Below are 25,269 nucleotides of genomic sequence, written 5' to 3'. Positions count from 1 at the left end.
GGTTGTCGGCTGAATGGCTGTGTCAACTTGCCAATATCTCCTCATGTCACCATCTACTGCTGCCTGCCCCCTGAGGGTTGTAGGCTGAGTGCTATGTGCAAAGCTGTCTTGACAAATAAAGGTCTTTAAATATCAAAAATAAAATGGGGGAATCCTGGTCTTCCTGGAATTTTTAATGATGGGGGAACTAATAGTTGGGGCATATGTGGAATAAAAAACTTGGGGACTTATATGGGGCTCAGGGTTTCTTGAGTTTTGAGTCACTAAAGGTTATATATAATAATATTATATGCTCATGACGAGCTCAGCTCATCATGAAGCACAGTGGAGCTGTGCTGATGACGAGCTGAGCTCGTCATGAACAATGGAGTTCACCATGGGTCAGCACAGGAGGGGAAAATGCACAGCAGCGATGTGGTTAATGAGGTTTAAATATATACAGATGTATGATTTTTTTATTCGGAAAATGAAACTTTTTGAGTTATCGGACTCAGATATTTGGGATTATCTGTATTCTGAAAAGTATAAATCTTTAATAAATCTTTAATTAGCATTGGATATAAAAGATCAGGAAGGTTTAAGGTAGCTGATTGCTCCAAGCTAGCGGTAAAGTGGAGCCAAATGTTGGGGACTATTACCCCGATTATGATTAGTCAATCTCTTCAGAATAGCAACAGCTACACTTCCTCTTCTAGCTTGAGGCTTCAGCAATTTAAAACTACTTGTATGTTGTATCACACTCCTGAAAAGATCTCAAAATGGTCAATAAATTTCTTATATACTGAACGAACTGAATGCCCCAAGTGCGCTTTGGCCGCAGCGAACTTGGAACATATGTTATTTTCGTGTCCTAAGCTATCTGAATTTTGGACGGCCTTAGACAAAGTAATGAAACAAAAATTAACATGTCCCCTGTCTCTCACGGCATCTTTAATCTTACTGGATATTTGCTCTGTTAATTTGCCCCAACAAACCTTAATTACGATTATGTTGTCATGTGCCAAGCTAATAATCGCCCGTGCATGGATTTCTCCCATTCCTCCACATATTATGGAATGGTGGTCTCTTCTTAACAAAATTTATGTGATGGAATCTGCTTTGGCTAAACAAAGAGGCATAAAATCGTTAATGAAATTTGAGAAAATTTGGGACTCCTTTTTGTAAGTGGAATCTTGTAAGTGTCCTAATTGTTGTTATTATCTGTAACATCGGATTTTGTTATTTGGCTTTTGTGTTCATATTTATACGTATGAATTTTGTACCAAAAGTGATTTTTATTCTGTATCCTTCTTCTTGTGTCAAATCCCTTTTTGTTATAATGTGTATCTTCTGATCCATGAGATGCAATAAAAAAATAAAAAAAGATGACATCACTGATGACATCTCAAATGACATCACTGATGACATAATCCACGTGACAATCAGATACACCTCATCATACACTAGTATAACCTTTCATCACTCACTGTAAAATACAGAGTACCATATTTGAATCCATTGACACACCAATAAACAACTATTATAACATGTAGTCTTAACCTCATATACCTACTCAATCAACTATTTACACATCTTTGGGCAGTCAAACACCCCCCACCGAACCACACACATCTTCACTCTCCCATACAAATACTCAGTTAACTCATCAATAACTAATATAGACTTTCACATAGCTAGTAACCAACTGGTGCAGCAGTTTACACATCAACTGACAAGGTGATACAGATATTCACACAGTTCAGTCACTATCCAATATATTTAGTGAGACACTATAAATTAGTCAAGTAAACAATCACACTGCTACTAAATCCTCCCTCCAGGTATTTATATTTATACATCCACTCATTCTTCAATGCAGATTGCTACATATATAATACATATTTAAATAATGAACCAAACCACATTCACTGGATGATGTCATCAGTGATGTCATCCGTGATGTCATTTGAGATGTCATCAGTGATGTCATCAGTGATGTCACTGACCATGTCATGCCTGATGTAATATGTGACATCATCAGCAGTGGATTGTGGGCGCGTGAGTTATAGTTAGCAGAACTAACTATAAAGGAGGAATTTCAATGGTTTTGTGTGAGTGAAATGTCCAGCTAACTATAACAACCCTGAAACCTATGGTTTTTTCAGCGTATATATATATATATATATATATATATATATATATATATCTATATGGTAAAGCCATGCGGGTAAATGCACACACATTGTCAAAGGTATGCATGGTAAAGACATATGTGTCGTAATTGTACTGCATGATAAAGGTTGTTTAACCCGCAAGAGAGCATGGTACAATCCTAGACAGGAACACCTTGAACCACACACGGGGGAAGGGGAGATTGAGTGGATACTTTGTGCAAACACCTTTAGCACAGTGAGCAATGAGATAGTAAAGATTATTTCAAAACACCATCTATCCGTTAGCGAAAATCTTTTTTTTCTTTTAAGAATGGGATCCCCCTGAAATACAATATAGTGAGAGCTGCCTTACCTAGACCAGTTACAAGAAATGTACAAACACAATGGGGATTACCACTATTGGTGGGGCATTATAAATATGGAAATTATTTAGCCTGTAAATACAGTAGTTGAACCAACTGTAACTCCAGAAATTGTATTTATGCAATTTGGTGTCCATGCAGCTCCATTTATATGGGACAAACTACACAAGTGGTGAAGAACTGCATTTTGCAACATAGGAGCTGTATCAAGTGTGTGGTTACAGGGACACCTCTATTTGAACATTTTCAAACACTGGGCCACATAGCAGAAGATATCTGGTGGCAATGTTGTTGAGCAGGCGTGGCCTGCCTGCAGAGGAGGCAACTTCTCAAATCTGATTACGAGAAAATATGTTTGTATCGCTTACCCCATTGTATTAACTGATGGTATTTCCCTAATCTGCTTTGCCACTTATGCTCATCTAATGCCATATCCAGACTTGCACCACAGTCTTTGTAGAATGTGTGGTGACATGCATGATTTCCTTGTTTACGTTTAAGGGATTTGGTATGTCACTGGTAGTTTTCTTCTAGTTGTATTGTAGTCCACAGTTTTTTTTTACCATTCTGATGTGGTTTATCAAAGAGAATCAGCAAATGGAAATAATTTCCCTGATTTGGTTGATTCAACTAGCCAGCAAGTTCACGCAAACCGTCAATCGAATGCTGTATTTAGAGCATTCATGCGCCTGCGCTGTGGAACCTTCTGTTTTATTCAGTTTCATTCAGCTGCAAAGTCTGAATAAAATCTCCCTATATCCACTTGATGGCAGAATTACTTATCTTTACTAGATTCTCATGCCAATGTATTTTGTCCTAGTTAACACCCATCGTTCGACGATGGCTAACACTTGAGACTCATTGATGTATTCCCTGTGTTCCAGGCACCACTGACCGCAAGGAGGGTGCGTAGCACACTGTATTATAAATATTAATATAAATATTAATACAAAATAATCTATTTACAAAAATTGGTGCAAATGTCCGACCATTTGATACAATATTATCTTTTCATTGCTAGGTGCATTACAATTTGTTGCGGTTCCATACAACAAAGTGGGGCCACAATAATCGCAACATTTAGTTGAACAAATTGATACGTTTTTCTCCCAATAATATACTTGTGAAGGATAATTGGCACTTTGTTACACGAAAGGTAGATTAAAAAATGTTGAGACTAAAAGTGGGTCGAGCAAAAACTGGATAACAGACAGGTTTTCACGTTAAATATTCGATCCCTTTTGATGAATCCCATTGTAGTGGGTGGGTACAGCCTAATTTTGGGTTACAATTCATTAACAATTTTGAGAACTGCAGCCATCTGATAAGTACTTGTTGTGGCTAACCTGCCTAATGTTTTGCTCTCTTGTTCAGTCTGGCTGGACCCTTTGACCTATCATTTATGAGTCCAGTGTTTATCTGTGATCCATCTTAGCCAATGCCTTTCTATTATTCGGTCTGACGCAAGATGTGGGCTTTGTCTAGACTGAAGTATTATGAAGTATTATCAAAAAACTGAAAAATTACAGGATGAAGCACATCAGTTGGGCCGGCATCCTGACCACACGAACCCTAATGTCCAAACTGGTGTACAAAGTGTGCCAAATATCACGCTGAAGGAAAAAAGACAAAACGAAACTGTCTCATTTGACGAACATTCCATAGCCATGCATTTTCTATCCTGGTCAAAAAATGAAAACTACCAGATTCTTCTGAACAGAGAAGTCTGCTGTCTTTTCATGAAGGCAAGGGCAAACATCTTGGAAGCACATTCTGTTGGGACAAAACTGCATCATCAAGCTGTTTATGCAACAAATTAGAAATCAAAGGCAAAACCCATCTTCTATTCAGCTGTTCCATGCATGAAAATTCCAAGAAATGCAAATCGGACCCAGTCCAGAGGGTAGAAGTCCTACTATTAAACCAAAAGGGCACCCTGATATTCCTTTTGAGCAATTGCAACCAAAGAGCAAGAGTGGAAGCAGCCTTCTCCAAAGAAGACATGAAAATTAGGATCAGGATGGTTCACAACTCCTTGAATAGCAACGTGCAGACCCTGCCTCAGACTGAAGGCTACTAGTTCTACTAACTGCAGTTATAGTTTTGAAAAACGTTAAACATGTGCTTGTTATTACGCCGTGTAAGAATTAGTGCCCATAGAACTGAACCCCACGTATGCCCTAACCACAAGAATTCGCCATTTAATGGCCTTGACCCTTTGGAAGCTGGGATCCTGGAAAATGGGCAAGAAAGAAATAGCCTAGAGAGGGCTGGATGATACAAGATGCAAGAGGGCCTGGTGCAAACAAACAAACTAGAAAATACTCTGATAGCATACTACCACCTGCTACAAACCTTCACCACAGATCTGCCACAGACCTAAACACATTACCCTTTTATATAAACGATCGCTCCGTGCAATAAAGACAAGATTACTGAACGTGCTCTGGAAACAAACAATACACATTAAGAACAGGGAACTATTATTCCTAGGATTGTGAAATGTTAGGAGTGCCCACAATTGGTGCATGAGAACACAACTATTATCCTGCAAACAGTCAGACTGCTGTGAAGTATATCAATCAATCAATCAAAGACATTTATAGAGCGCACTACTTACCCGGAGGGTCTCAAGGCGCTTGGGGGGGTGGGGGGGGTGTTCTGCTACTGCTCGAACAGCCAGGTCTTGAGCTTCTTCCTGAAGGAGAGGTGGTCTTGGGTCAGGCGCAGGTCGGACGGGAGGGAGCTCCAGGTCTTGGCGGCCAGGTAGGATAAGGACCTTCCTCCTGTTGTCGTTCTTCGGATGCGGGGGACGGCGGCGAGGGCGTGACTGGCTGATCGTAGATGGCGTTTGGGAGCGTAGAAGTTGATGCGGTTGTTGAGGTAGCTCGGGCCTTGATCGTGTAGGGCTTTGTGTGCGTGGGTGAGGAGACGGAAGGTGATTCTTTTGTTGACGGGGAGCCAATGCAAGTCTCTCAGATGTCCGGAGATGTGGCTGTGTCGTGGGATGTCGAGGATGAGTCTGGCTGAGGTGTTCTGGATCCGCTGGAGTCTCTTCTGGAGCTTGGCGGTGGTTCTGGCGTAGAGGGCGTTGCCGTAGTCCAGTCGGCTGGTGACGAGGGCCTGGGTGACCGTCTTCCTGGTCTCGGTGGGGATCCACCGAAAGATCTTCCGTAGCATGCGCAGGATGTTGAAGCATGACGAGGAGACGGCGTTGACTTGTCTGGTCATGGAGAGGGAGGAGTCCAGGATGAAGCCCAGGTTGCGTGCGTGGTCTGTCGGTTTGGGTGCGGTGCCCAGGGCGGGGGGCCACCAGGAGTCGTCCCAGGCGGAGGGCGAGGCGCCCAGGATGAGGACTTCCGTCTTGTCTGAGTTCAGTTTCAGGCGGCTGGTCGTCATCCACTCGGCTACGTCTTTCATCCCTTTGTGAAGGTTGGCTCTGGCGGCGGCGGGGTCGTTGGTCAGGGAAAGGATCAGCTGGGTGTCGTCAGCGTAGGAGATGATGTTGAGGTTGTGTTGGCGTGCGATGGCCGCGAGGGGACTCATGTAGACGTTGAAGAGGGTGGGGCTCAGTGAGGATCCTTGAGGGACGCCGCAGATGACTTTGGTGGCCTCTGACTTGTACGGTGGTACAAGTGTGTTCTTCCGTCGAGGAAGGAGATGATCCATTCCAGTGCCTTCTCCTGGATTCCGACGTTGCTGAGGCGCTGCACTAGGGTGCGGTGGCAAACAGTGTTGAATGCCGCGGAGAGGTCTAGAAGGATGAGGGCCGCTGTTTCTCCGTTGTCCATCAGGGCTCGGATGTCATCGGTGGCAGCGATGAGGGCGGTCTCGGTGCTGTGGTTGGCTCGGAAGCCAGACTGTGAAGGGTCGAGGGATCCATTCGTCTCGAGGAAGGCGGCCAGCTGTTTGTTGACGGTCTTCTCGATGACTTTGGCTGGAAACGGGAGGAGCGAGATGGGGCGGTAATTCTTGAGTTCGGTGGGGTCCGCTGTTGGTTTCTTTAGTAGGGCGCTGAGTTCGGCGTGCTTCCAGCTCTCCGGGAAGGTGGCGGTGTCGAAGGAGGTGTTGATGATGTCCCGCAGGTGGGGTGCGATGACAGTGTCGGCCTTGTTGAAGACGTGGTGAGGGCAGGGGTCGGTCGGAGATCCGGAGTGGATGGAGTTCATCATGCGGACGGTGTCTTCGGTGCTGATCGTAGTCCAGGCGCGGAGGGTGGTGGTGGGGGGCGGTGGTTCGGTCGTGGCGTGCGTCGGTTGAGGGCTGAAGCTGTTGTGTATGTCCGCGATCTTGTTGTGGAAGTAGGAGGCGAGGGAGTTGCAGAGGTCTTGCGATGGGGTGATGTTGTTGTTTTCGGCGTTGGGGTTGGAGAGCTCTTTCACGATGTTGAAGAGTTCCTTGCAGTTGTGTGCGTTGTTGTCCAGCCGGTCTTTGAATGCAGTTTTCTTGGTGGCGCGGATCAGTTGGTGGTGCTTCCGGGTGGCAAGCTTGAGGGTGGTCATGTTGTCCGGTGTTGGCTCCCTTCTCCAGGCTTTCTCGAGGGCTCAGCAGTTCTTCTTGGAGCTCTTGAGTTCGTTGGTGAACCATGGGGCCTTCTTGCTGCCGGGTCTGCTGGGCGGGGTCCTCAGTGGGGCGAGTTCGTCCGCGCAGTTGCTGATCCACTTCGTGAGGTTGTCGGCGGCCTGGCTGGTGTTCGCTGAGCTGGCGGGAGGGTGCTGGCTCAGGGAAGCGGCGAGCTGGTCGGCTGTGATCTTGTTCCAGCTTCTTCGAGCAACCTGTTGCTGGTGGTTGTGGATCGTCGTTCTTCTGAAGGTGAAGTGGACGCAGCTGTGGTCCGTCCAGTGTAGTCCAGTGGCGTGGCTGAAGTTGATGTCTTTGCTGGATGAGAAGACGGCGTTGAGTGTGTGTCCGGCGAGGTGGGTGGGGGTGGACACCAGCTGCTTGAGTCCGAGGTTGGCGAGGTTGTCGAGCAGGGTGATGGTGTTGCGGTCGTTGTTGTTCTCCAGGTGGAAGTTGAGGTCCCCCAGGAGGATGTAGTCAGCGGAGGGGAGGGCATGCGGGCTGACGAAGTCGGCGATGTCCTCGCTGAATTGTGTGCGTGGTCCCGGGGGTCGGTAGATCAGGGTGCCTCTGAGGGTGGTCTTCGGGTCGGTGCGGATCTGGAAGTGTAGGTGTTCGGCGGTAGTCAGGGTGTCGTCGGTGTTGGCCGTGATGTGGATGGTGTCCCTGTGGATGATGGCGATGCCTCCTCCAGTCTGGATGTCGCGATCTCTCCGGATGATCTTGTATCCCTCTGGGATGGCGATGGCGATGTCGGGCGCTGAGGAGTTGTTCATCCAGGTTTCCGTGAGGAAGGCGACGTCAGGAGCTGTGGTGTCGAGGAGGTTCCAGAGTTCGATGGCGTGTCTGTGGATGGAGCGGGTGTTGAGCAGGATGCACTTGAGGTGGTTGCTGCTGGTGTTAGTCTTGGCGGGTGCTGGTGCGAGAAAAGTATAGGCAACTTTTATGCCAGGGATAAGCAAAATGTTGTAAAGAATTTCCACAATGTGTCCAAAGAATGAACTCTCTCTTCACGTGAGAAAAAGGGCTGATCATTGAGGGACTTGGAGCAGAAGAAGAGGAGAGAGGGACGAAGACGGGGAAGTGAAGGATGAGTTGTGAGGGATGCAGAATGAGGTTTTGAAAGTGAGTGTTGAAAAAAAAAGAATGAAGGTGTGGACAGACGCCTCTGGGAAAAGAGTGAAAAATAAGTAGCGAGGGAGGAGAATTGATCAATGAGAGACGCTTGAAAATTGAGAGATGAGGATTAAGAAATTAAGATGGAGGGAATAGGAATGCCCGAAAATATATAATGGCCATGAGGGCTGTCCTACAGTTGATCTGGTCACCTTAAAAGACAACAGCATGTAAAATGCCTTCAATAAAGAAATCCACAAAAGATCTTGAGGTTGAAAAAAATCTCGAATCATTGTGGGAGTCTCTTTTGCCGAGACGCTGCAAATGAGTCCACGCACTGATTATGTCTCTAAAACGATCACATGCTGTACACATCTCATTCATCATAAAGAGCTTTCGACAACTCCCTGGGAGATAAAAGCCTAGCTTGATCCGATGTATTTTCGATTCGAGAATCCCAGTACGGGTCACACAGCGCGGTGCCCTATCCGTAAATGCTGCACTAAAATTGATGAAGTATTCCATGGAAGGTGGGGGGGGGCAAGAAGGGTGCTATTTCTGATACGCCAAGGATGTAGTGACTGCTGATAGGCGGCTGCCTCAGACTTGCAGGGAAAGTTAACTTTTCCTCTCTGGCAAATATTTAACTCGGACTAAGTATTTCGTGTTCTGCTTGAGCTGCTCTGGGCCCAGACCGCAGCTCAGGTATTTGCGAGTGTGTGTCTGGGCCGGGGTTGGGGAGGGGGTCTGGGGTAATGCCGAGAGGAAGTGTTTGTGGATTGCCCCCGCTGTGCGCACACCTTGCCTTCCAAATGTCGCCCCAGGCCCTCGCCACTGAAGCCCTCTGTGTATTGAAGGCACCCAGACTCTTCTGGTGTTAATTAGGGCCGTTTGACACTGTATACAATGTCTGACGTCACGTGCCCCTCCCCCAATCAGTGTTTAAACCATAACGCCGAGGCCCCATCGCCCTCACCTTGTTCCTTGTTCTTGACGTCCGTGCTTAACCCCCTGTATTGCCCATCACCATATTCCCTGCCCCCATCCCCTGAACTATGCCTGCAGGTTTTTTGCCTAATGGTGGCGACATGTAGCATTGGTGACTCATAGGGGGAGGGGTATTAGCGGCCCTAGGTCGTGCAGCCACGGGGTGGTTGTGTCTGAAGTTGAGGCCATTTGACGTGGTTTCTGATGTGGGGCAGACGACGACTTCCCAGGTAAACGGAAGGGGGTGTGATGGTGAAGGGCGGGTATTTTCCAGGTCTACCTGCGCTGCATTCCTCAAAGCAAGGCATGGGTTAACCGTGTCTGTGGGGTGGTTTGCACACTACACCGGCATTCCTGAGAACTGCAGTTTAATATTAACCCACCCCCACACTTGCCACCGGACAGAAAAACACAATGTCTCTCTTCAGCCACCTGTAAGTATCCGGGGGTTTCTCGACGGGGTTTGAAATTGGTCGTGTCTTCTGTCCGTGAGAGGGATTCTCATGGTGTTCGGGGCGCCCTCCCCTTGGGCACTGGTGGCACGGGGGGCTTGTTAATGGCAGAGGCGGTCCATGCGAAACGCGGTGGCCAGTCCTTCCTCGGAGTCAGCCTGCCTCGTTCAACGCAGTCACTGTACAGTGTCTTCAGACTGGTAAACCTGTTTTTTTGTGCGCTCATCTTTGTGGCTTTTCCATACTGATTCGACCTATAGAACGTCCATCATTTAAGTTGTTGTGGAAGAAAATGTGTCTGCATGTCTGCTGTGTTCACTCGATGTGCTCTCAGCCGCTGTCTCTTTAGGCGTCTCTTAGTGGTTGGGGTGTCTCAGAGACACTCATGCGTGTGTATTGGGAACAGTGCTGGGTGCTTCAGGCACAGCGGTCCTGACCCCTGCATGTCACATTCACAGACGCTGTCCGCAGGGTGTCTCACTCTGAGGCGCTGTCCTCCTTGTGTCTCATATGCAGACTCTATGGAGACTTGGGCAGACTCTTCGGGGAGTCGCAGTCCTGATTGTCGGACCCAGTGATCCCCTGAGTACCCCACTTTCAGATATAGTCCTTCATATGTCGCAGACTCAGACACAATATCTGCCTGTCTCATGTCGCATTATCGCGGTACACCTCTAAGACACATTCACTATGGGGGTCTCATAAACCGTCCCGAGTGTCTCAGACACTCATAAGGGGCATCGGAAACAGTCATGGGTGTCTCATAAATAGACATCGTCTGAGTGTCTTTACTCCCGGGCGCAGGCCACAGGGTGTCCCAGACACAGTCTCTCTGGATGTGTCAGCCTCAGTTCTCTGTGTGTCTCAGGCACAGATAATGTGGTGTCTCAGGCAAAGCTGCCCTCTCAATGTCTACTCATAGAAGGAGTTCTCCGGGTGTCTCAGGCACAATCTTTTTGGGTCTTTCAGTCTGAATCTCCGCGTGCTTTAGGCACAGTTAAGAGGGTGTCTCAGTCACAGACTTAGATTCACCTATTTGTGCTTTGTATAGCGCAGACTTCATCAATTCAACATCAGGGCGCTTCACAAGAAACAATATCAATTAAATGGCCAGACCGGAATGCTTCCGGGAAGCTGTCAGCCTGGGAGGCCCGGATAGGAAGCCACGCGCTCTATAAATTGCTCTGAATATAATGGTATAGAATGCATTAGTATAGAAAATAATAAAATATCAGACTATAAAAAAAAAAATGGCTTTTGAAAGAATCTGACAAACCTTCCTCCAGCAGCAGCTTTTATTGCAGGGGCGACCGACATCTGCCATGTTTTCTATGCAGTGCATGTTGGTCAAACTCCAAATAAGAAAGGGGCTGTATCCTGAGCATATTCCACAATGATCAATTAAAGCTCTTCATGAATCATCACCGATAGTCTTCTTTATCTTCTTTTATTTCTTTATAACTTCTTCAAGAACAGTCCTAGCTGCCAACACCATGTCTTTTTTTTTTGTTTTTTTTGTTCTCGGGCTCTTCTGCTACCCCAGTACATAGCTATGCGTCTTTTGGCTAGTAATAGGGCCACCACAGTTAATCTGCGATTGGGCAGTCGTTAACTCTTTACCAAGCCAAGGAGGCACACTTGTGGAGTATTAGGGACTGACTCAGACAATATGATTGTCAGAACATCTGTCATTTCCCTCCAATAGCGCCTAAAACGAGGGCATGCCCAACCAACATGTAAAAAATCTGCTTGCTTATTCCCACACCTGATACAGACAGCATTGCTCCGTAATCCGTATTTATGCAACTGCACAGGTGTATAATACATGTGTTGCAAGCATTTAAAATGAATAATACGCAGATTACAGTTCAGTGGTCGGAACTCAGTGAGTGTGCAACAAAATCCCCAGTCACCTCCAGATAGAGGTGTATTCAATTTTCAATTTTCAATTTATAATCTTTATTCGGTACTTAAACAGACACCATAAAAGCACATATACAATATACACACAAATGTTATAAAAATAAATTTCTGTTAAAAAGAGTTAAAAATCGAGATTGGCCCTGTCCCCATACCTGTTTGCCCTTGCCATGGAGCCCCTGGCGTCGCGGGTGCGAGCGGATGCCCGGTTGCGTGGCTTCGTCTGGAGTGAGGACCTAGTGGATAGGATTGCGCTATATGCGGATGACGTCCTCCTCTTTCTCACTGACCTACGGCACTCGGGACCCCGGGTTCTGGAGATCATGAGGGCGTTTGGCAAGGTCTCGGGTCTTCATCTTAACCTTAACAAATCGACCCTGTGGGTGCTGGGTGGAGGAGTGGTTGCTGACCCCTGGGCTACTGGGTTGCGAGTGGCAACGAATGGCCTGAAGTATCCGGGCGTTTTTCTCTCGGAGTCGCGGTTCGTGGCCTGGGCGCGTGGAGTCCTGCCGGTGTGGGAACGGGTCCAGGCTGATGTCAAGACTTGGTCCAGGATGCCGCTTACTATCTTTGGGAGATCGGTCATCTTCAAGATGGTGGCGCTTCCGCGTCTCCTATACCAACTCCAAAATTTCCCATATCCCATCGGCCTGGAGTGGTTCCGTCAGGTCAACTCAGTGTTGGGCCGCTTCCTATGGGATGGCGGTGCAGCCAGGGTGGCATTGAAGACGTGCTTTTTATCCACGTACTGTGGGGGCCTGTCCACCTCGGACCTCCTCTCCTACTACCAAGCTTCCCAACTGCTTGTCCTTAATGAATGGTGGTATGGCGATAGAGGTGATCCGGCTTATGGCCTGGAACGATCGCTCATGGGCGATCACACGCTCCACACCATCCTTTATTCGGCTCGCATACGCCGTGGGTTGCCCTCGGTCACCAGGGTGGTCTTTGCTGTGTGGCGACAGTCACTGCGCCGCATGGGATGGTGGGGCAGGTTGACGGCTGAGACGCCGCTTTGGCATAATGGTCTGCTCCCGGAGTTGGCGGCCCTGACCGGCTTTGAAGGTTGGGAAGCCATAGGGATTACACAACTGGGCCAGGTCATGTCCGGTACCACCCTCAAATCCTTCGAGGAGCTCCGCACAGAGTTCCAAATGCCTCAGTCCCAATTCTTCCGCTACCTCCAGCTGCGACATGCCCTCACCCCGAGCATCGCCGGCCTCGACTCCTTGCGGGAGTTTAGCCCGGTCGAGGCTAAAGTGTTTATGGGGGACCTGGGGGACAGAAAGGTCTCTAGAATATACCAGACGCTTGTTATCCACTGCTCCTCCACCCTGCACTCTCTTCGGGAGGCGTGGGAAGTGGATGTGGGCCCTCTTGATGAGGACGATTGGAGGGAGGCGCTGGAATCCCCACGTGGCACCGCCATTGCTGTCCGGCTCATCCAATTTAAATACCTGCACCGCGCTTATTATACGCGTGAACGACTGTGGAAAGCTGGTTTGATTGCATCCCCGGAATGCTTGCGCTGTGGGTCGGTGCCTGGGTCCTTGATACACACTGTGTGGACGTGTGGCCGGCTGACTGGGTTCTGGAGGGGTGTGTGGAGTTCCCTGGCTGAGGTCCTGGGCTGGGACCTTCCTCGTACACACCGGCTGGGCCTGCTGCACATTATGGAGGGGGTTGGGGGTAACATATATAAGCGCCACTTGTTGCTCTTGGGGCTGGTCGTGGCTAAGCGGGACCTGGCCCGTGCATGGAAATCAGTAAGGGCTCCCCCCCTGTCTGCATGGAAGGCTGGGCTGGATTATTTCATGGGTCTGGAGAGGCTGATCTTTGAGGCGAGGGGCTGCCCACGCAAACACTACAAAATTTGGAAGCGTTGGGCCGACTACCGTGGTCTGTCCCTGGATTCCCCGGCGGAGCGAGAGGAGGACATTTGACCACAGTGACATTGTTGGCCCGAAGCAGCGACGCCCTGGTGGCACTACGCCTACTTACTTTTCTCTATTGCTTCTATACACGTGTGGTAGAGTGGGGTTGGGGGGGGGGTGTTCGGGGCGAGGGGGGTGGAGTTGTGGGATAGGGTGGGTCGCTGGGGAATTTCTATACTGAGCCTATTTTTGAATCTGCTATACCATTTGCTGCATATGTAATTGCTGCATTGATATTGTCGTGGTGATCTCCGGTTGTGCAGACGCCACATTCTTGATGCTCATTTGCTCAATAAAATTGGTTGTGAAAAAAAAAAAAATCGAGATTGGCTAAAACCGTATTTCATTAAACTGGTGGCGAAAGGAGTTCATTTTTAAGGGGTCAGGTGATGTTAAAGTCCAATTTCTCTAGTGTTCCTTAGCCGCAGTGCTACCCGGATAAAGTTTATAGTACAGAATAGTGTATAAGTGTCTTCAGCTTCCTGTAGGAACTTCAAGGCCAATTTTGCTTGTCTTAACTTCTTTCAGGATCCCCACTAGGAACTTGCGTCTTGGGACTGAATAAAGGGGACACAATAAAACAAAGTGAAGGGTATCCTGCGGAGACCTATTGTCGCAGCCGCAGGTACCCTTCTCCTCCACTGTGTGAGTGAACCCAGCCGGAACCGCAAATAGGTAATGGAGCATGTTAAGTCTGAAGCGAGTCATATAATAACGATCCTGAGCATTATACATGACCCTCAGATATGGTTCCATTCCTTGCTTCGCTGTAAGTTTACAGTAAGATAAAACAGTGGGTTTGTGTCTTTCACTCTCTGCCCTAATTGTCCGTAACCGTTCTGAAAAAAGTTTTTTTACCATTGTTTTGCTCTCACCAGTTAGGGATTCTGGGGATGTGAAGAGGTTTGTACAGTCAATCTCTTCTAGCGAGTCCTTAACATACTTCAGCCAGGGGATGTTGTGACCTTTATCACGTTTGAAGCAATCCGTTATAATTTGTCTTGTTAAAACCGCCTCAGGGTTAATCCATATTTTAACCCAAGCCAGGAGAGGTTTGACTTTAATCCAGTCTTCTATAAATGGCTCTCCGACTTCCTCATGGATAATGTAGGCCGGGACGCTCTGGGGCGCTTTCAGGGTTCTTCTCAGGAATTTATTTTCTTCTACCTGTATTTGCTGTACTTTGTTGTCTATGAAACCCCATACTTCCGCACCATAGGTTACCTTCGCACAGCAAATTGATCTGTACAAATTTAGTATTTGCTCTGGGGACCACCTTCCCAGTCTTTGGCCGTACCCCATGATGGCTCCTGCTGACGCCGCCAGTTTCGTTTCGTGTTTCTCAACCAAAGGTTTGAAATTAAGATGGTTGTCGAACAGTACCCCCAAATATGAAAAAGTCTTGACCTGGTCGATCTTATGTGATCCAATGTGATAAGTGAAATTCCCCTTTTTCATTAGTCCTGTTGACATGATATAGGATTTTTCCAGGTTTGTCGATAAATCCAGTTTATCCATAAACTCGACGAAACCGTCAATCAGCTTTTGTAATCCTAGGGGGGTTCTGGCTAGCAGTACCGCGTCGTCGGCATAGTACCGACACTGCATGATGGCCAATTTGGGGCGAATCCACCTTTAGTTTGAGGAGTTCTTTTTCCAGGGAGTTAATATATATGGAGAAAAGGAAGGGCGCTAGGATGCAACCCTGCCTCACTCCACTGGTGCAAGCAAAGGGGTCGGTCTTGTTTCCCTCTTGGTTGTACCTCACGCTTGCGGATGTATTCCAGTGTAGAGATTGTAGGGTATCCACAAGGGGTTGATCCACTCCTAATTCTATCAGTAATGACCAGAGCTTTCTTCTGTTTACACGGTCAAAAGCAGCGGAAAGGTCCATGAACCCCATGAAAATGGACCCCTTGCCAGCGATGGTGTATTTTGCTGCCAGAAGATATAAATTCAAACATTGGTCAGTGGTGGATCTGCCCTCCCTGAAACCGTATTGGATGTCTGATAAGACCTGGTGCTCCACTGCCCATTCATGCAGGCGGTGTAAGATGACTCGCCCCAGTACTTTTGCAGTCACGTCAATGAGAGAAATGGGGCGATAGCATTGAGGGTCGTCACGGTTCCCCTTTTTGTAGATCGGAACTATGGTTGCTGTTGACCAAGAGCGAGGCAATCCTGCCACCACTGCCTCATTCAAAACCCTCGTTAGCAACGGGGCCCACAGATCGATTTTGCTTAGGAAGAGATCAGGAGGTATTCCATCCGGGCCGGGTGCTTTGTTTTTACTAAGCCCTTTTATTCCCATTTCAACTTCTTTCAGGGAAAAGTTTAATTTTGCAGGCTGTGTTAGCCTTGGTGCGTCGCCCTGAGTTGAATGTCCTGTGTGGTTATAGAGGCTCTGAAAATGATTCTGCCATTGTTCTGGTAGGATGGTATTCATTATTTTTGGTGCTCCTTGGTCCTGGAAGCATGGGGTATTGATAACCTTCCAAAAGCCTGAAATATCTCGCCTTTCTGCAGCGTCCCTTAAATCCTCCCAGGCTTGAATTTGTAGGCTCTTTTTGCGAGTGTTCAAAGCTTTTTTATATTCAGATCTATTCTGTGCTATTATAAACAGCAGTCCCAGAGCGGCGGCGCGACTGGTGGCGGCGTTTGCTGTGGTGTGTTGTGTTGCAGCGGACCTTCAGGCTGCCGAGCCCCTTGTGCCTTGGTTTAGCATGGAGGCTAAGTTTCAGTTTTTTATGCACCTTAGTGCAAATGGAATCGAACCAGCGGGGGGTGGAGGGCACTTTGCCAGTTTTAGAAGTCTTCAGGAGGTTATTTACGTGGCATGCGATTTCTTTAAATGCCCTGATCACTAAGGCTTCTTCCGCCCTGGGATCAAGGCATGTATTTATTGCAGTTAGACCCTCTGCTATCAGTTTTTTATAAAATCTGTCCCCGTCAGTCCTGGCCCACTTGATTCTCCTTCCTTGATCCACTGCCTTTTCTATCACGTCAGTTCTCTTTGGGCCTATTTTAAAATCAAACCCTTTTATGGTGAGTATCACCGGGTTATGGTCGCTAAAGATGCTTGCGTCTATTGCAATTTTACTGATGTTTCTTTTTAGTACGGGCGAGACTAAGATATAATCAATATAAGACTGGCAACCTCTGCCTCTGAATGTTGGATTGAGGTCTCCATTTTCGCCCAGCTCAGCAAGATCCAAGGTTTGGACCAAATTGTGCCTTTTCGTTAGTCTCTCAAGGTCCCATCCCTCTTTTACATGAGCAAAATGCGGCCCTTTCGCAATGGTGCATCTTGACCAATCTTTATTGAATGGTTTTAATTTGTCACAAAGGTGACAGTTAAAATCCCCCAAAAGTATTAAACTTGGGGGGTTTGGTGTCTTGTTTAAGGTTAACAGTTTTTCTAAACATGAGTCCAGTTCATTGACAGCTGCTCCCTTTGCCATCGTACCAACAGCATTATACCAGTTAAGTAAAAAAAGGTTTAGTCTTTTGAAGCGAAACCTTACTACTTGTAGGTTGTCTGAGTCCCAATTTAGATTTGACCATGTTCCCTGGATGTGTAAGTTAACATATGTTACTAGTCCCCCACTAGCTCTCCCTGATGATACCTTTTTGGCCGGGTCAGAAAAGCATTTGTATCCCTCTAGGCTATAATCATTTGGTTCAACAACCCATGCTTCTTGCAGGCATATAATTTGAAATTTATTTATGTAGTTAAGCCATTCTTGGGATTCAAATTTGGCCGCTAGTCCTGCTATGTTCCAGGATACAATTTGTAAGTTTTCGTGAGTATCCACCCTGGGTTGTTCTGTTAGTCCTCTTAATAGGTTCACTGCCTGATCTGCTTTTGTAGTTGGTGTATCAGTGCGGGATTGTGGGCTGCTAATGGTAGCTAGTCTACTTTGTTCAGTGGTTATCCTATAATCTGGAGGGTCTAACAGGTTGCATCTTCCCCTCCTGGTTTTTGGAGTCTTTCTACCACCTCCCTTGCAATCTGCGGGTCCTGTCCTATTCACAACCCCCATTTCCGTTCCTGTTGTCGACAGTCCTTCCTCCCTTGGCCTTATGGGTGTAAGAAGTGGATGTCCCCATACATGTCAATCGACCTCCTCAAGTGCGCTAAACCTGTTCCAGTGTGCGTGCTGCATTGGAAAAGGATCGAAATTTGGGGTCGCATGATATGGCATTTGCCACTGGCCGGTCTATATTGGGGTTCCATTTGGTAGATCCTATTCGTCGGAAATCTATTTCTCTGCACAGGTCTTTGAGGTGCATAGGGGTAGAAGTAAGACAAATGTACAGGGTGGATTTGTGAATGGGCACTGCTGGGGGGTGCATTGCAAATAAAGTTAACAGCTGCAAAGTCTCTAAAATTCACTGTTATTATGTCCCCTGCTATTGTTTTTGTTCCTCTACCGATCCACTCCCCCTTTCTTACTGACAGAATTTCTCCATGAATATTGGGGGGTAGTGGTCTGTGTATTTGTAACCACTGTGCGCATTTGTTTTTTAGCTCCACTTGTGTTTCCCTTTTGCCCTCTCTTAGGGGTGGGACTCCTGTCAACACGACTACGAAGGGCAAAGCTTCAGGAGGGAGATTAATTGTCCTAAAACGGGTTGATGTTTTGTTTTCTATAGCCTTTGCTGGTGGAGTCGGGTTTGTCTTAGAGTTAACTATTGGAGTTTGGTCATTATTTCCATGTGTTGTTTGAGCAGTTCCTTGACATGGTTTGTTTATTTGGGAAGTTGTTTGTCTATTGGACTTACCAGTGTTCGGTGATGAGATGTCATTTTGTGCATCTTTTGTATTCCTTTGTGAAGCTCTAGGGGGATATTTGATGCCGGATCCGTTGTTGGGATAGCCTTGTCTTTAGTGGATTTTTTCGTTGGGCTCCCATCCTGTTTTGCTGTTGTTGTTGTTGTTGTGGCACCGTCTTGTGCTGATTGACCTTTAGCGCCAACACCCTTTTTGTTTAACAGAGATGTTAGCCTATCAATTTTGGCCATGAGGGGTTTAATCAGCGCGGTGATGGTATGTTCTAGGTCCGTTTTAAGGTCAGCCACCATGTTAGTAATCCAGCAGGGTATTCCTGATGTGGGCGGATTTATAGGTGTCACCAAGTTATGATTGTGGTTTTGCTTTGGCCTTTTTGTCCTCCGCATTTCGAGCCTTCCCTGGGCCATGTGTTTTCCATGGTGTTTAATTTCCTCTTTTTTTTGTGTGAGTCCGTTCGCTCCCTCCTAGTTTCGGTGGGAGCTTGGGCGCACGGGAGATCAACGAAAGAGGAGGGAGTGATAGCCAAACTAGTATCAGGATCTTCAGCGGGGTCTAGGGTGACTACAGATAGGTTGATAAGTGCTTCCTGTGTATCTTGGATAATAGTCACAGGTGGTAGAGACATCCTTCTCTCCGTGTTTGCGATAGCATTGGATACCGCCCCTATTGTTTGTTTCAACATCTTATCAATGGCGGTTAGTGTTGGTAGTGGTTGTGGTGGATCCGTTTTCGATTTTGTACTTGATCTTAGTGTGGGCATTTTTGGCTTTTTAACTGGCTTCCTCATAATATATCGGAAGAGAATGCAATGTCAATAGCTTACGTAAACCAAGTGATATAATGCACAGGTAGGTACCTTGTTAGCGCAATGATTTAGGTGACTTTAGGGGGGTGGCCCAGCCCAGCCTCTTCTGGCCGCTGAGGGCCGTAGAGGGCCCGCCCTTTGCCCGGGCTTCGCCCTGGGCGTCCCGCTCGCGTCCCGCGACGCTGGGGGCTCGCGTCCCGCGACGCTGGGGGCTCGCTTGTTTAGTAGCCCCTCCCGGCGCGTCTAGCGCGTCAGGGAACGCGCCGCCGCGAAGGCTGCCGGGATCTGGAGTCCCGGAGCAGCGGCGCGACTGGTGGTGGCGTTTGCTGTGGTGTGTTGTGTTGCAGCGGACCTTCAGGCTGCCGAGCCCCTTGTGCCTCGAAACTCTTGTGCCTCGTTCCTCTCTCCTCTCGCTCCAGGTGCAGGTATGCTTGGCTGGTCCCCCCGCTCCACCGAGGGTTTGCTTGTTTAGTAGCCCCTCCCGGCGCGTCTAGCGCGTCAGGGAACGCGCCGCCGCGAAGGCTGCCGGGATCTGGAGTCCCGGAGCGGCGGCGCGACTGGTGGCGGCGTTTGCTGTGGTGTGTTGTGTTGCAGCGGACCTTCAGGCTGCCGAGCTCCTTGTGCCTCGAAACTCTTGTGTCTCGGTCCTCTCTCCTCTCGCTCCAGGTGCAGGTATGCTTGTCTGGTCCCCCCGCTCCACCGAGGGCTCGCTTGTTTAGTAGCCCCTCCCGGCGCGTCTAGCACGTCAGGGAACGCGCCGTCGCGAAGGCTGCCGGGATCTGGAGTCCCGGAGCGGCGGCGCAACTGGTGGCGGCGTTTGCTGTGGTGTGTTGTGTTGCAGCGGACCTTCAGGCTGCCGAGCCCCTTGTGCCTCGAAACTCTTGTGCCTCGGTCCTCTCTCCTCTCGCTCCAGGTGCAGGTATGCTTGGCTGGTGTATTCAGTGCAGTGTTCCATCTCTCTAGCGTCTGCTCTGTCTTTTGTATTTCTCCTATTTAACTGCATTGTAGAGTTTAGTGATTAGGCGCCCCCGTGTGGGGGCAAACAGCGGAATCTGTAATGCCTGCAGGGCATCTGGCTTCTGCAGATAGGATATACATAAAGTTGTAACGGCATGCACGAGTCGCATGTATGCAAAGAGGAGTAGCGTCTGTGTGATGAAAGTGAAGAGTTCTGTAGAATTAACAAACAGCCTCTCTCTGAACATATCCCCCATGGTGCGCACGTCCATCTTGTCCAACAGTTTCTGTGCCTTTTGTTCTTGTGTGACTGATATATCTGGATGGTGTAGAAGGTGGAGTGCAGGGGCATACAGTGGTGCCTTATGTGCTTGTTGTGCTAATTTGCTCCGTGCGTGGATTGTGCACTTTACTGGATTTATAACAGAGCATGTAATTTCCGTCCTTCTCTGTGGTATAAGAGCTGTAAGCAGATTGGGGGGAGCCTCATCCGATTCTATGGCAACGTATGGTACATATTCATGCAGGCGATGCCAGTGGTGCGCAAAGTTTGCCTGCGCAAAAAGATAATAGAGGTGCTTATTTGGTGCTCCGCAAACCCCCTGTGCCTACGGGCGAGTGAGTTCTTCCCAACTAATTCTTGGACAACGACCTGCCCATGTTAGTATGATTAGATGGGATCTCAATTTTGTAAAGAAGTGTTGTGTCAAGGGGATAGGTATATTTGTGAATAAATATAAAAAACGCGTATGACCATTTTTTTGAATTGCAATCCGGTCGGCCAAGGACAGTGGCAGCCGGTACCAGTGGGCCACCAACCGCTTCGGCGTGGCGGACATTCCGCCGGAATGCAGCCGAATCTGACACATGCGCAGATCAGATGGCCCCCGGCCGCCTCTGCACACACCCACGGTGACATCGGGATAACCACCGACATAGCCTACTTCATACTAAGGCCTGAGAATCACTCGTACCAAATATATTCCTGTAGCAATGGCTCCAGGTTATCTGCTGGGTTTCGTACATATAAGACCACATCGCAACACAGATATCAGGGGCGGCTCTAGGCTCATGGTGGCCTTGGGCAGGGAGCAAAGATAGGGGGCCCCGGAAGAGGGGGTCAGGGCGGGGCAGAGCCCCCCGGAGCTCAGGAGGGGTCGGGTCGGGGTGTTAGGAAGTGGAACAGAGCTGGAGGCTGCCAAATCCCTACCAGGGGCCGCCACGCAAATGTGTATCCATCCTCCGAGGATTATTATATTAAGGATCTATATTGGCGTGGTGGCCCCTGGGGTTTGGTGGCCCTGTGCAGGTGCACAGCCTGCACATGCCTAAGGCCGGCCCTGCAGATATATTAAGAGGCCTCAATCTGAAACTTAATGCCGCATATGCCCATTGTCGTATTTTACACACCAGTGGTTCTAACGTCAGAGCGAACAACAGGGGTGACAGAGGGCATCTCTGCTGTGTTCTTCTATGAATGTTAAATGGCTCCATTGTGTTACAATTTACCCAGTGCCTTACCACTTGTTCAGTGTACAATTGCTGGACCCAGTAGAGGAAAGCCGGAGGTAGCCTGACCTTACACAGGATCGCAAACATATATCCCAATCCTCAGAGTCAAACGCTTTGGCCGCGTCTAATAGAGCAGCCGCTGCAGGCAGCTCTTGGTCTAGCTAGCAGAATAGGGCAAACACTGTGCATACATTTTAGGTCGTTCATCAGGTGAGGATAAAACTTGACTGATCTTGCAAGACTAGATGCTGCATTAAGGGGTGCATTCTGGCCGCTAGTATTTTTGCCGATATTTTGGCATCAATATTAATAAGTGAAAGCGGTCTAAAGGAATTGCAATGTTCCGGGTATTTATCCGGGTTGAATATCGTCATTAGTAGCGTCTCTCAGAGTGTTGTCGGGAGAAGACCCTGCTTATAGCCTCTTTGTACATTTCAAGCAGATGAAGCACTAATAGACCTTGTCTGTTCCTCGGGCCTTGCCATTTGGGAGAGCTTGTATTGCATCTCTAACCTCTTCTTTTGTAATGGGCTACGTAAAATACCCCCTTTCCCCATTTGAGAGCCATGCCATAACGATTTCCTGAAGAAACACTGCTATCTCCTAATCAGAGGCCTCCATACACGTAGAATATAATTGTGAGTAATATTTGGTAAACACATAGAGTATTGATGGTGTATCATTCCGTTTTCAGCCCTGCTCATCTGTTATCTGCACAAACCTTTCGTATCTTATTAGCCAGGGTATGACCTGGTTGTTCGCCCTCCCCGTATGTACATGCTGTATATCTGTGTGATAAAAAGCGGGTTTCTCAGTCCGCGATCTCCTGATATATTGAAATTTTTTCTCTTACAGTGGCCTGTAATATTGCATTGAAGGTCTGTTCATGCTCCCTTTCTAATGCTTGCATGCCTCTTTCGAGTATGCGTAGCTACTGACGAATGTCTCCAAGAACCCTCGCTTGTTTACCTGTGCAGGGCCCACCGAGTGTGGCCTTAAAGGCCTCCCATATCACTCTCGCACTTGAAACTGAACGTAAGTTATGCGCAAAAAATGTAACAATGGCTTGTCTTATTTCGGCTTTGAACACTTGATCTAGCAGTGCAGCAGTCGGGACGTGCCATGTAAACTGTCGGGGTGTGTGGGTGGGCAACAATAGTTCTAGCCAGACAGTGTCATGGTCAGATAAGGTCTTCGGCTTTGTTCTACTGTCTTTGTTCAGGTGCTCACCTCTTTAGTACCTATCCAGTAGTCTATCCTAGACCAAGAGTTGTGTGTGAGAGAGGAGCATGTGCCTTCTCGCTTAGTTGGGTGTCTTATCCTGCACAGGTCTTCTAAATCCTGTTCCTCCCTACCTTCTCTAAGGACCTTGGCTACTTGCTTATCACACCTGTGAACACATGTGGCTCTTTCTAGAGCTGGATCTATGCAAATATTAAAATCGCCCCCCACTCCCACCCAGTAGGACCGCTGCTGGTGTCAGTTCATGTAGCTGTACCCAAATCTGTGCAAAAAATGCAGGGTCGTCTGTGTTTGGAGCGTATACATTAATCAATGTCAGTATTGTGTCCACTGAAATCACTCTTGACGATTACACAACATCCCTGTGTGTATGTTTTTGTATGCAGCACTGCAAATCGGGTCCCCTTTTTCACCATTAAAATCACACATCTGGCGAAGGAGGAATAGGCCGTCTACCCGGCTCTGAGAGTAAGTTCAGTTGTTTGGTGAGGTGAGTCTCCTGAAGCAGAACTACCTGACATTATGCTGGTCTAGTTATGCTAAAACCTCTCAAATTTTCCAGGGGTTATTAAGACCCGTTACATTCCAAGTGAGTAAGGTCAGCGGACTATGCATGTGTGTCGTACTCTGGTCTATGGGTCATGCTGAAAGGATAACGTAGTGTTGTGTGTACGATGACATTTAGCATTGTGCTAATGCCATGTTGTCTGTTATCATGACTTAACATTAATAAGCCCCGCCCAATCGCGCCAATGACATTACCCTCCTCTGAGTAACACCACACTAACAACTCTTCCCCCACCCTCTGAGAACAACCTATTATTAAATACCATAGTGGTGTACACATAGGGGGCTTGAGCAGCCCACCGAATTCCACCACATCAGAGGTGCGGGAAGGCTGCACATACTAAGCCCCTTACGCTACTTGCCAGTATTTGTGACAGGGGAGTCTCCACCGCACATCAATTGCGCCGCAGAGCAGCCCCTGCCCTTCATCAATACATCCTAGTAATTTAAACAATCTATAGCAAGCTGAAAGTAACATGCCTGGCATATGGGTCAGTCTTTATAGTGTTCAATGACCTGCCAGCAAAGGGCCTTTTGAGTTGGCTTGTGTAACCTACCTATGTTTTGTAAAATAAAAGGTGATTGATATTATATACTTATGTGCTGGAAAGGCAGTGTTACTCTAGATCGTCCAGATTAGAAGGGACCATTTGTTTGCCGTTGTCCTCTAGTGTAGATGTACTCCTGTTACCTGCCATCTCCTGTGGAGAATAGTGCTGCAAACTTTTATGATCTCCAAATATATTTTGCTTGCCGTCCACAGTTATTTTTAGGTGTGCTGGATAGAGCATAGTGTAAGCAATGTTCATTTCCTGCAATTTCCTTTTTGCTGGCAAGAATCTCTTTCATGCTTCTTGGACCTGTGGTGTGAAGTCTGGGTACAAGGAGATCTCTGTGCCTTTGTATCGGAGTGACTTCAGCTCTCTAGAGCAGTGCAGCACCGCATCCCAGTCCCGGTACTTCAGGATCCTCACTATAATGGGTTGGTGGGTCTTGCCCTCGGTGGCGGTGAAGGGGCTATGGATCTATGGGCTCTTTCCATCATAAAAGTGTCAGAGAAAGTGTTGCGGCTTAAGACCTCAGCCAGGAGCTGTTCTACAAACCTCTCCATGTTACCAGTCTTGGCAAACTCAGCAATTCCTGTTATTCTGAGATTATTTCGTGTTGACCATGTCTTCAAATCTTCTGCTTTGGTTTGGAGTGTTGCTATCACAATTTCCAGATTAGTCTGGGACTCCGCAACCTTCCCCTGGGTGTCTTCATTGTCGGACACCCTGCGCTCCACCATGTCAAACCGTTACTGCATGCTTATCCATCCTCTCCGATAGTCTACCCACTCCGTACTTGAGTGCATCTAGCTTGGCGTCAAATGAGTTTGGGTGTTCTGCATAGCGTATAGGATCTGGCGCAGTTCACTCCCCAGTCTTGGTTCCACAGCCTGGATAGTTTACAGTTTAGTGCAGTTAGGTTGTCGAGGCACTTATGGATGGGTAAGGACTGTTTTTTGGCTGTATGAGGAAAAGTTCAGTTTTGTTTGGGTTGAGCTTTAGATATTTGTTGGTCAGGCAAGTTTGTATCTGGGAGAGAGTGTTGTTTAGGTGTTGGATGTCTTTAGGTGATGGGATTTTAATGTAGATTTGGGTGCTATCAGCGTAAAGATGGTAGGCAGTCCTGGTTTGCTTTAGTATCAATGCAAGGGGTTCCATGTTGAGGTTGAACAAGGCAGGAGATAGGATTGAGCCATAGGGAACTCCTTGGTTGACTAGTACTGCTGCTGATGTCAAGCTATTTATTTTGATTAGGTGGGATCTCAGGTATGATGCGAACAATTGCAGGAAAGTACCGCTGATGCCAGCGCTTTGTGAGATGGGGTTTAGAAGATTGTTGTGGTTGACGGTTTCAAAGGC

General features: G+C 47.8%; 1 protein-coding gene across 1 annotated transcript in view; it reads left to right on the top strand.

Moving 5' to 3' along the window:
• Positions 1–9,578: 9,578 nt before the first annotated feature.
• The window catches only part of KIF12 (kinesin family member 12), a 496,125-nt gene continuing 480,434 nt past the window's right edge, over positions 9,579–25,269 (top strand). Inside the window, exon 1 of the mRNA XM_086955175.1 lies at positions 9,579–9,830. Coding sequence (XP_086811301.1) covers positions 9,751–9,830 — 80 coding nt within the window. The 5' untranslated portion in view covers positions 9,579–9,750. The remainder of the gene's footprint in view (positions 9,831–25,269) is intronic.

The sequence above is a fragment of the Lissotriton vulgaris genome, chromosome 2_1 (genome assembly GCF_964263255.1).
Source record: "Lissotriton vulgaris chromosome 2_1, aLisVul1.2, whole genome shotgun sequence".
Classification (NCBI taxonomy): domain Eukaryota; kingdom Metazoa; phylum Chordata; class Amphibia; order Caudata; family Salamandridae; genus Lissotriton; species Lissotriton vulgaris.
This window is presented reverse-complemented; position numbering and strand designations above follow the sequence as displayed.